The sequence below is a fragment of the Schistocerca nitens genome, chromosome 2 (genome assembly GCF_023898315.1).
Source record: "Schistocerca nitens isolate TAMUIC-IGC-003100 chromosome 2, iqSchNite1.1, whole genome shotgun sequence".
In the NCBI taxonomy this organism is placed as follows: Eukaryota; Metazoa; Arthropoda; class Insecta; order Orthoptera; family Acrididae; genus Schistocerca; species Schistocerca nitens.
Genome location: NC_064615.1, coordinates 242,523,549 through 242,535,342, shown reverse-complemented (window position 1 = coordinate 242,535,342; position 11,794 = coordinate 242,523,549). Strand labels below are relative to the sequence as shown.

At 44.1% G+C, this 11,794-nt stretch overlaps 1 protein-coding gene across 1 annotated transcript in view; it reads left to right on the top strand.

The window, feature by feature from the left end:
* Window positions 1–774: 774 nt before the first annotated feature.
* Window positions 775–11,794, top strand: part of LOC126234948 (uncharacterized) — a 145,429-nt gene continuing 134,409 nt past the window's right edge. The window contains exon 1 of the mRNA XM_049943687.1: window positions 775–984. Within this exon, the coding sequence (XP_049799644.1) occupies window positions 775–984 (210 nt within the window). The remainder of the gene's footprint in view (window positions 985–11,794) is intronic.

The following is an 11,794-nucleotide window of genomic DNA, read 5'->3' as shown; positions in this document are numbered from 1 at the left end:
CAGAGAATATCGCGACTGCAGGGACTTATCGCTGGCACGCTCCCAGTGAGACCCACATTCTCAACTTATAGTCCACACACTACATTCTTAGTGTCCCTGCCATTATACCCATTACTCGGGGTAGACAGTCCACCGATTCCCGTAAGAGTTCAGGCAAATCGTGTGCATCCGCACTGTTATGGAGTACCTGGCAGTAGGTGGCAGCACAATGCACCTAATATGAAAACGTACGTTTTGGGGGGTGTACGGATACTATCAAAAATGTTCAAATGTGTGTGAAATCTTATGGGACTTAACTGCTAAGGTCATCAGTCCCTAAGCTTACACACTACTTAACCTAAATTATCCTAAGGACAAACACACACACCCATGACCGAGGGAGCACTCGAACCTCCGCCGGGACCAGCCGCGCAGTGCATGACTGAAGCGCCTTACACCGCTGGGCTACATCTGTTAACACATCAGGGAATGACTTCTGTGGTACTAGAGGAAGCTTTAGGGGGCAAAAACTGTACAGGAAGACAGGGATTGGAGTATATCCAGCAAATAGTTGAGCACGTAAGTTGCAAGTGCTACTCTAAGATGAATAACGGTTGGCGCAGAAGAGTTATTCGAGGCGGGCTGCATCAAACCAGTCAGAAGACTGATGACTCAAAAAAAGTATCGCTGCAGCCTGTGAGGTGCAGCAGACCTGTGCTGTACTAATTGTGCGAGCCTCGCGAAGCAGGCCACGGCCCCGCTTCGCCCCCTGGCGGCCACTTGCCGCTGTCCGCCATGTGCGCCTCAGCTGTTTCGTCAGCGGGCGCGCTGCGACGTCACACAGTGGCCGCACCGCAGTCGCGCGTCCTCGCTCCGGGCGCTCAGTTTCGCTGCGCCGCTGGTGTCGTCTGGACGGCGCGACCCCCCGCTCTGCAGACAGCCAAACGGCCGACACTTCCGCCGACCTCCCCGTTTCGTCTCGCCGGGCGTCACACGGGATGGCTGGTAAGTTCTGTGTGAGCAACGCCTACAAGTTTCTGGAACGTTGCGCAACATTACGCCTCGTTGGCGCAAAGCGGGACTCCCCCCGGACGGGTTGCATCCCAAATCACGACTAGTTACGCCAGTCTGGCTCGGTTCATATAGACTGACTGTCGGCTGTGGCTGACGCCTACCTTGCAGCCTGGGGCTAATCTTTTTTCTTGTGCCTTTGTCCACCATTGTCGCAGGGTCGGCACGGGTAAGGCCGGATTTGGCATGGTTGATTTAAGAGGGACCGGATGCTCTTCCTGTCACCACCTCTTTGAAGACAACACAAACACACTGTTCCCGAGCGGAGAAAATCTCCGACCCAGCCGGGAATCGAACCCGGGACGCCTGGCACGACAGCCTGTCGCACTGTCCACTCAGCTATCGGGGCCGACAGCCTGGGGCTAATAACCGATTTAAATTAGTTACATGTTCCTTTGATCGTATGGACAGTTAGGTTGTCAAACATTCTAAGTGCCAGAATTCACATTCGTCAGGAGAAAGAAAAAAAAAAATGCAACATCTTGTACATGCCTGCACGTTCAGAGACCGTGAATAGTTACAATTGAAAGAAAAACAGCCCTCGGTCACTACTTTCAACGAATTAACCGGGTTTCAACACTGCTAGGAGTGTCTTTCTCAGAATTTAAATCAAAGAACGTTATAGAATATAGACCGTTCTTTGATTTAAATTCTGAGGAAGACACTTCTAGCAGTGTTGAAACCCGGTTAATCCGTTACAAATAGTGACTGAGGACTGTTTTCCATTCAATTGAATAAAAAAGTATTTCTTTTTGTACACAACTTACTTCCATCCCCAAAAATTGAGGTATTATCATGTCACAGAATTATACTACTTATCACTGCAAAAATGGCGGAGACAAAATTGAAAACAAATAATGTATCAAGAACGTTGTATAAGCCATACCCGAGAGCTCACTGATTCTAAGCAATCATAGCAAAGTTTTTCAAAATGATCGAGCACAGCGATCGGTCGACCTTTTCTTTCAGGCTATATTAAGTAAATCTAGATTTCGGCTACTGCCTATCCACTATCAACGCACTATTCCATAGTTTCAGTGGATTTCCTTGTTCGTCATACCACTGTTGCTCGGGATTCTGTCACAGTTCGTACTAGGACATGCTCTGAGACAATGAAATAGTGCATTGATATCGGCTTGGCACTAGCCGAAATCTAGAATTGCTTAATAAAACCTGAAAGGAAAGGACGACTGATTGCCGATCTCCATCATTTTGAAAGTCGTATCACAGTCGTTGAGTACATCCATATTCCTATCGCAAGGTAACCAAGAGCCATTAATAGCGACTCAGTAAGCTTTATTTGTGATAACACATTTACAGAATACGGCAGTAATGTTGTAACCAGTAGAACTGTAGTAGTCAACAGTAAACATTTACTATGTCTTTTAATTTTACCAAGAGAACAACAAAATTAAAATTCAAAATTAAATTCAAGAAAAAGAACCTCTCAGTACTGACTTGTTTTGTTGACTCTGAATCATATGTTGCAAATCGCAATGTCATCAACCAGTCTTTCCGTCGATAACTAAGGTTAGTCTTTCCGATTAAGTACGATTTGGCAAACATCAGCTGTGATCATTTCTCTTTTGAAGATTTGACACTTTTCTTCTGTTACTGTTTTTAATTACTACTTGAGACGGATGAGTGTGAGACACTTTGCTCATACTGCACTTGGACATGTTACGTACCAGCATTGACAAGTCTTTGAGCAGCAGCTGGGTGGACTGGAATTACATGGAATGATTTCGTAGCGTTAGCTAACTCGACAATCTTGTGTAAATCTTGCGGAACAAAGGCCTTGCTTATTTTTCTTTTACCTTTATGAATGTTTGTAACATTTTCTCAATGCTTCGGTTGGAACAAGTTTGAGACATGCAATTGAATACCGAGAACACAACAGCACTGAAAATGCGTTTTGTGAAAATATGGCATAAAACGTTAGACATTTCCACTTTCCATTTCCACGATAAACATTTATTTGGAACGTGTCAGCTGAACAACATATTTAAAAAGACGAAAAGTGTTGGTATAATTACTTGTTGGCCATTGTTTCTCTTTACGAATGAATAATTATTTTTATTCATTTATTAACTTTCAACTAACACTGCAGCTATCATCAGAGCGTTGTAAGCAGTCATGTAGAAAGTAGTCATGTAGACAAAACGTAATTGTAAGGATACATATTCCAATGTAACTCCGGCATATGCAACCATTGGTCCGACTAATGCTTGTTTATGCCTGAATTAAATTGGAATACGTGTCGTTTCAATTGCACTGCTGGCCATCCAAAATGCAACACCAAGAGGAACCAGAGATATGACAGCCAAACTGATTTGGGAGATAACATGTACAAAGATCACGTGGTAGAAAATAAAGCCACATGTGAAGTGAGGAAGATGATGCAATCGGTATTGAGTGCAGTAAGAAAGACAGATGACATTACGACCGATAATGACTTTTTCTGTCCTGAAAAGTTTTAATGACTAATGAGAATCACAACTGCTCTACTGATACATGTTTATTGCGTCACTACCAGTTTCGTTCGTTTTAACATCAGGTAGCTGAGTTATGTAAGAGGTCTAGTTGTCTTGTGTAACGTTAGAGGCAGTATCTGAAACTGGCAATCGTATAAATATCCCACCGATCGCCTGGCATAAGCAAGGCGAGCAGTAAGTGCATCATTAATATTAATATTGGTGTCAGTTAGCTATTAGCGCAAAATGATAAAAAAATAAATGAAATATAAAAGTAGTTTCACTCGAAAAATGTAGTCTCCGAGGTTTCAGTGCAGCGTACTGAGTAGAAGCAAATAGCCTTGAAAGTTATTTAAATTCGCGTTCCGTTTGGAAGCTGCGTCGATGTTTCCTCGTAAACGTGACTTTTGCCATAATGGAAGTTCCACTCTGCAACGAAGTGAGACCTGTTCTGAAACTTATTTTCAGGTATAAAATTATTGTTTGGTCCAGGAATCGAGCACGGAAGCTCGATTTTCAGGGGTAACGTTCTTCCCCAGTGGGCTATCCAGGCACGGCTCGCGACGCCTGATCTACTGCACTTAAGTTAGAAAGTTTCAAAAACATCGCACACTCACCTGTAGTGTGTGTGTTCCGTTCTAGAAACAATCCCTGAGGCTGTGGCTAAGCCGTTTTTCAGCCGTACCCTTTCGTCCAGGAGTGAGGTATCAATCCCGCCACTGTTGTAGGGGAACTTCTGTAAAGTTTGAAAAGTAGATGAGTCAGTGGCGGATGTAAAGCTGTGACGGCGGGTCGCGGAGTCGTACCTGGATAGCTCAGTTAGTTAGAACATTGTCTACTTAAAGCAAGGCTCCTCGTTAGAGTCCTTGTCCGACACACAGCTTTTATTTACTGGAAAGTTGCACAGTCACATGATCCACTTCACACACAAACGTCGAAGGGTGAATCTCTAAGAAAGACCTTGAGATGAATACGTCCTCACTTGCTTTTAAATAAATATACTCAGAAGCAATCCTATTCCAGGCCTGATTTTGTCCATCAACCATACCCCCCACACTCTTTGCTCAGCCCTACATGTCGACTTTGTTCTGCTCCATTTTATCTGGAGTTTTCGAAACTGCTAGCAGTCTTAAAATGCAGGTTCTCACTGCTTGTATTTGTCTCGTTCGTCAAAGGCGGCTTTTAATCAAGTTGCGCGCCTTGGAGAGTCATCTCAGTTGTGCGACTCGACTCGCTATTTCTTGTCAGAAAGCTCACAGTTCATAGCATTTGACGGAAAGTCATCGAGTAAAACTGAAGTGATATCTAGCGCTGCCAAAGGAGCTGTTATAGGCTCCCTACTTTTTCTAATATATATAAATGCTTCAGGAGACAATCTGAACAGCCATTTTAGTTTGCAGATGATCCTGTCATCTACTGTCTAGTAAAGTCACCATAAGATCAGTTGTAAATGCAAAACGATGTACCCAAAATATTTGTGTTCTGCGAAAAGTGGAAACTGACCCCAAATAATGAAGTGTGAAATCATCCTCGTCATCTAGGATTGACGGAGGATATCAAAAAGTTCAAAGAAGGGCAGGTCGTTTCGTATTATCGCCAACTAGATGACTGTCACAGATACGACATGCAACATGGGTGGCAACCATTAAAAAAAGGGCATTTTTCGTTGCACGGAGATGTTTTCTTGAAATTTCGAATTCCGGCTTTCTCCTCCGAATACGAAAATATTTTGTTGACTCCAACCTACATAGGGAGAAATGATCATTGTAATACAATAAGAGAAATTAGAGTTCGCGCGGAAGGATGTAAGTGCTCGTTTTTGCCGCGCGCTGTTCGAGAGCGGAACGGTGGAGAAATAGTCTGAAGGTGTTTCGATGAGCGCTCTGCCAGGCATTTAAGTGTGATTCGCAGAGGAATCATATAGATACAGAAATAGATGTTTGAGATGACGTCGTATTACGAGCATTATGCCGTGGTCAAAGGCATGTTTCTGCGCCCAACGTGTCATATTAAATGGTTCAAATGGCTCTAAGCACTATGGGACTTAACATCTGAGGTCATCAGTCCCCTAGACTTAGAACTACTTGAACCTAACTAACCTAAGGACATCACACATCCATGTCTGAGGCAGGATTCGAACCTGGGACCGTAGCAGCAGCGGGGTTCCGGACTGAAGCGCCTAGAACCGCCATAGCGGAAACGTTTCATATTAAAGTACGAGTATCGTCATTACAGGCTTTGAAGACGTCACGTTTGGTAAGCCGAAACTACGACAGAACGTTTACATAACGATTTTAAGTTTGAAAATTGTAGCATCTGCAGATGATTTCCTCAGATGAATGTGAAACCATCTGAAGCGTCGGGCTCAGCTTGGTCATCTACCCAAATTTTTAAAACAACGTAGAATCGCATCACGTGTGAATAATTCAATCTTGCATTCCAGTCTTAGTAAGAACATGAAACATGAGTGGTTACGAGATGCGATGGGTGCTGTAGTTAGTTTTATCCTGATAACGATCTTCTTTAACCTATTCTCCTTACCATATTTTTGTATCTAATATTTCTGCAAATGGTAACGGTTTCCGGAGCTACGTGTGGGGGGGCCTCTCAACTCGCGTTTCTCACAGGTCTGAGAAAGTGGGCCTTCGTAACATCTTTTCAGCAGGCGACCTCCTGATGAGTCAGGCGCTCAGCTGACCACGGCTAAGCCGCTTAGAACGGAAACAAAAGTGGACCTGTGGTCCCAGTTTCGGCGGAACGCGGTCCACACAATACTGGACGCTAGCAGGAGGGCAGGGCGAGGGCAAGCATCCCCGTTAGCCAGAGCAATAATGGAGTGGGTGACAGCTGACCCGAAGAGGAGACAAACACACTGCTGGAAGGCAGCGGGACACCACTCCCCAGTCAGAACAATAGGTCCGTTCGAGGTACGTTTGTAAGCGTTGCAACCACGCGAATACGTTCGACACAGGTATCCTCCCACTTGGCGGCCGATGGACGGTTGCAACTAGCTTAGACTGATCTGAGGAAATTCTTCTGACTGGCTCCAGAGACTTTAGTAAACCTGCTCGAAAGAGATCAACGCACAAAATGGTTCAAATGGCTCTGAGCACTACGGGACTCAACTGCTGTGGTCATCAGTCTCCTAGAACGTAGAACTACTTAAACCTAACTAACCTAAGGACATCACACACATCCATGCCTGAGGCAGGATTCGAACCTGCGACCGTAGCAGTCACACGGTTCCGGACTGCGCGCCTAGAACCGCGAGACCACCGCGGCCGGCGATCAACGCGCACTTGCGCAAAGTTTTTTGCGTTTAGCTGTGTGTCTCAACCTTGTGAAAATTTAATACATCGTAGTGTAATTTCATTTCCTTGAGGAATTTTTCTGCTAAAATGTGTTGCATGTATAAAGCCTGGTGTACCACAAGCAAAAGAATCTAAGTACCCTCCGTTAACGTCATTTCCTAAATGAATAAATAAAAAAAAATATCCTGTCTTCCATATAAGGATCCGATCACAAGGGCCGGTGATTGGGGGTCACATACTACACTCATTGCTATAAATGACATGCTCACATTAATTTGCTCACTTTGCAAGGGAGGTGGCACAGTCAGAAATAGGCATGCTTTGCTGTTACACATTTGCCAGTGAAGTTAAGCATCATACCACCTCTTAAACACTGGAAACATTGCGGCCACTCCCTGCCAACTAGACAACGATAATTTGTCTCCACACTGAATAATTTCCGGTGTTTGTAATGTTTGGTCATTTTATACATTGTTTTATAAATTTTATACATTGTTTTATACATAGTTTATTCACATTGGTACCAATTATCTGCAATCAGCAACTGAATTTTTGTTACCACAATGAATGAGACAAGTTGAACAAATGTTTTCATCATATGCATATACTCAAATAATGTCAAAGAAAACAGGATGTTGCTGAGGAAAGTGTTTTGTCGTGAATAATTAATAAAGTTTTCAGTTAACATTCTATATTTCTGGTTCTCCAACAAGTGCCGGCCACAAGTGGGAAGCAGAAACGTTTGACTCGATTTCATTCATAACAATCGATGTTTTTGAAAAGGTTGCAACTGTCACTCATTCTATAAATTTGATAATGAAACACTGCATACGTTACTTTTATTTTCATGGTTCGCACGACGCATTCCGAGAATTTCTCATCGTAATGATCAAATATTTACATTAGTATTTTTGTGTTGTGTTGTGTTGTGTTGCCTGCCTTGCACTGTAGCCATCTTTTTGAGGTTATAAGATACTGTGCCTTCTCCATTATGCAGGAAACCAGACACACGCAAACATCAATCATACTCTTTGTGAAATTTCAGTGTTAGTTTTTCTGCGTAATGTAGGCAGCACATTACTGTATCTTGACCGCAAAAAGACGACACAGTACAGTGCAGGAGGGCACAACACACATACAATCAGCACACAAAATACTTATCTACGTAAATATTTTCACTTGAAAATGAGAATAAATTCTCGAAACGCTTAGTGCTAAATGTACCCGGTGCATTGTTAAATTATTTGACTCAGAAACATTTGACCAACATGAAGAGAGCAGAAGTGGCAACTAGCGCTACGGATGGCCAGACAACGAACACGCGAAATATGCTTTCGAGTAAACACAAACAGTTCTGACGGTCGAAACTACGATGAAACTGCGCATGCGCAGTAGACGATTTGAAAACATTTGCACTTGGTTGTGATAGCCTTACTCGTCTCTAGAATACTTTGGAGAATACTCAGTCACCCATGGAATCCGGAGCCCTAAAATTTCCCGATCCTGTTCCCAAAAATTTTACGAGCATGACGAATGACCGCCATAGTATGTGGGAATCGGGTCAGCCGACCGCAGCTTCGTGCAGAAGTTGCTGCCCTGCGATTGGCCGCAAGGCAGAGACGTGGGTGCAGCTCAAAGTTTATATGGCAAGTCAAAGTGGCGCGGATTGGGCAGTGTTATTCCCCGACGGAGAGTGACTTGGACCTTCGGGTTTTGAGTATTCGGATCCGCATCTGCTACGACGGAGTGCGGAGTCTGCGAGCACCGCCGCTCACAGCCGCAGCGTAGGGCATCACACCCGCGATCCAATAGTGGTAAGATGGTATTACAATTCGAGATATTGACGCAGAAGTGGGGAATATTTTGGTGAGGGATCTTTTTATTAGAATGTCTAAATCCCCATGGGATTTTCAAGTATCTACTAGTGGGCAAGTTCAGGAGCGCAGAGGGAGCTTTCTTATTCCCTCTCTTCTTGCGAGGGTTACAGGTCGTTTAATCACTCATGTTATCAAGGGCGTCAACGGCCTTACCGCAGTGGGAACACCTGTTCCCTTCAGATCACCGAAGTTAACCGCTGTCGGGCTGGGCTAGCACGTGGGTGGGTGACCATCCGGCCTGCCGAGCGCTGTTGGGCAAGCGGGGTGCATTCAGCCCTTGTAAGGCAAACTGAGGACCTACTTGATTGAAAAGTAGTGGCTCTGGTCTCGTAAAGCGCCGTACGGCCGGGAGAGCGGTGTGCTGACCACACGCCCCGCCATGTCCGCGTCCGGTGACGCCTGTGAACTGAGGATGACACGGCGGCTGGTCGGAATCGTTGGGCTTTCATGGCCTGTGCGGGAGGAGATTAGTTTTAGTTTAGTTTTTTATGGGCGGAGATACCTGCGAAATTACTGATGCTAAATGCATGTTCGCAGATGATGCTGTAATTTACCGTCTAGTAAGGTCATCCGAAGACCAGTATCAGTTGCAAAGCGATTTAGAAAGATTGCTGTATGGTGTGGCAGGTGGCAGTTGACGCTAAATAACGAAAAGTGTGAGGTGATCCACATGAGTTCCAAAAGAAATCCGTTGGAATTCGATTACTCGATAAATAGTACAATTCTCAAGGCTGTCAATTCAACTAAGTACCTGGGTGTTAAAATTACGAACAACTTCAGTTGGAAAGACCACATAGATAATATTGTGTGGAAGGCGAGCCAAAGGTTGCGTTTCATTGCAGGACACTTAGAAGATGCAACAAGTCCACTAAAGAGACAGCTTACACTACACTCGTTCGTCCTCTGTTAGAATATTGCTGCGCGGTGTGGGATCTTTACCAGGTGGGATTGACGGAGGACATCGAAAGGGTGCAAAAAAGGGCAGCTCGTTTTGTATTATCACGTAGTAGGGGAGAGAGTGTGGCAGATATGATACGCGAATTGGGATGGAAGTCATTACAGCAAAGACGTTTTTCGTCGCGGCGAGATCTATTTACGAAATTTCAGTCACCAACTTTTTCTTCCGAATGCGAAAATATTTTGTTGAGCCCAACCTACATAGGTAGGAATGATCATCAAAATAAAATAAGAGAAATCAGAGCTCGAACAGAAAGGTTTAGGTGTTCGTTTTTCCCGCGCGCTGTTCGGGAGTGGAATGGTAGAGAGATAGTATGATTGTGGTTCGACGAACCTTCTGCCAAGCACTTAAATGTGAATTGCAGAGTAGGCATGTAGATGTAGATGTCCTGTTCTCAAACACTGTAATCGTGGATTTTGTGCTCTGTTTTCTTTTTTTTACTCCATTGTCAATTTATAAACTTAAATGTAGTGTCATTTTATTAGTGACTAACATTTTGATATTGTCTGACTTCCGCTGGTGGCGACCTAGTGTTATTCTATATTAATTTTTGTTTCACTGTCAGATGATTAATTTCGCTTAATATCTTAATTAATATCTTATTTAATAAATTAGTCTTGCTAGGTCTGTGAATTTTATTCGGTATGAATTCGACTCGAAGACTTGTTAAGTGACAGGACACAGTATGTTTTCCTCGACGGTGAGTGTTAATCGGAGGCAAGGGTATAGTCAGGGGTGCCCAGGGAAGTGTGATAGGACCCCTTGTTGTTATCTATATGCATAAATGATTTGGCGGACAGCGTGGGAAGCAATCTGCGGTTGTTTGCTGATGATGCCGTCGCGTGCGATGAGGTGTCGAAGTTGAGTGACTGTAGGAAGACAAAAGACGATTTAGAGAATTTCCTGTTGGTATAATGAATGGCAGCTAGCCCTAAATGTGGAAAAATGTAAGTTAACGCGGATAAGTAGGAAGAACAAACCTGTGATATTTTGATACAATATTACTACTGTCCTGCGTGACTCAGTCAAGTCGTTTAAATATCTGGGTGTAACGCTGCAAAGCGATATGACGTAACGTTGCAAAGCGATATGTGATGGGAAGAGCATGTGAGAACTGCGGTAGGGAAGGCGAATGGTCGACTTCGGTTTATTGGGAGAATTTTGGGAAAGAGCCGTTTTTATGTAAGGGAGACCATATACAAGACAGTAGTTCGATCTGTTCTTGAGTACAGCTCTAGTGTTTGGGATCTGTGGAGTTACGGGAAAACATCGAGGGAGTTGAGGCAGGCTGCTAGATTTGTTACCAGTAGGTTCGAACAACACGCAAGTGTTGTGGAGATGCTTCACGAACTCAAATGGGAATTCCTGAAGGGATCCATACTGTATTGTCGCATACTGCAAACAGTGCGCGTGTGTTTGCAACATGATCGCTATCGACAGTTAAAAGGCTTCAATATTGTGTTACAGAGGCACATACCAATTGACAGAAACAAAGGCCGGCAGGCGGACACTGGAGGTGGCAGTTGGATCGACTCGATTATCATGGCCATTCGCCAGTGATAAACATCCTGCCCAAAATATTAGAATAGCATTTTGTAAAAAAGGGGATGATCACAGCCCCCGATACACAGCATGTGGCTATGAGCGGACGACCTTTCAGGCGCCTGCTGGCATCTCTAGAAAGCACACTTAGCTGCGGCCATAGGCCCCTCACACCAGTATAGAGGAGGTCGCAAGTAACTTTCAAGGGAAATCTCAACTATCACGCGAACTGACTTCACCGTAAAGCACAACCTTCGTGTGCTTTCGCAGTTAAGTTCATGTTCCTCTCTCGTTAAAGACTATTCTGAATTGGAACTCGATCGGGATAGGAAGAGATTCCAGAGGTACACATCACGTGACAAAATTAAGGTTAATGTTACAATTTAATACAGCTATTGGAACAGTTACACTGGAGTCTGTATCCTACTTAGTCAAACTAAGGCAAAGTATTACTGATGGCACTGCGAAGTTACGTTCTACGCTCAGTACACGAATGGATAAGAACAAATACCCTCGTTGCTATTACTAAGAAGAGGTGCGCAAGTTATTCTTCATGGTCCTTCAGTGTTTTGTGGATGCGTA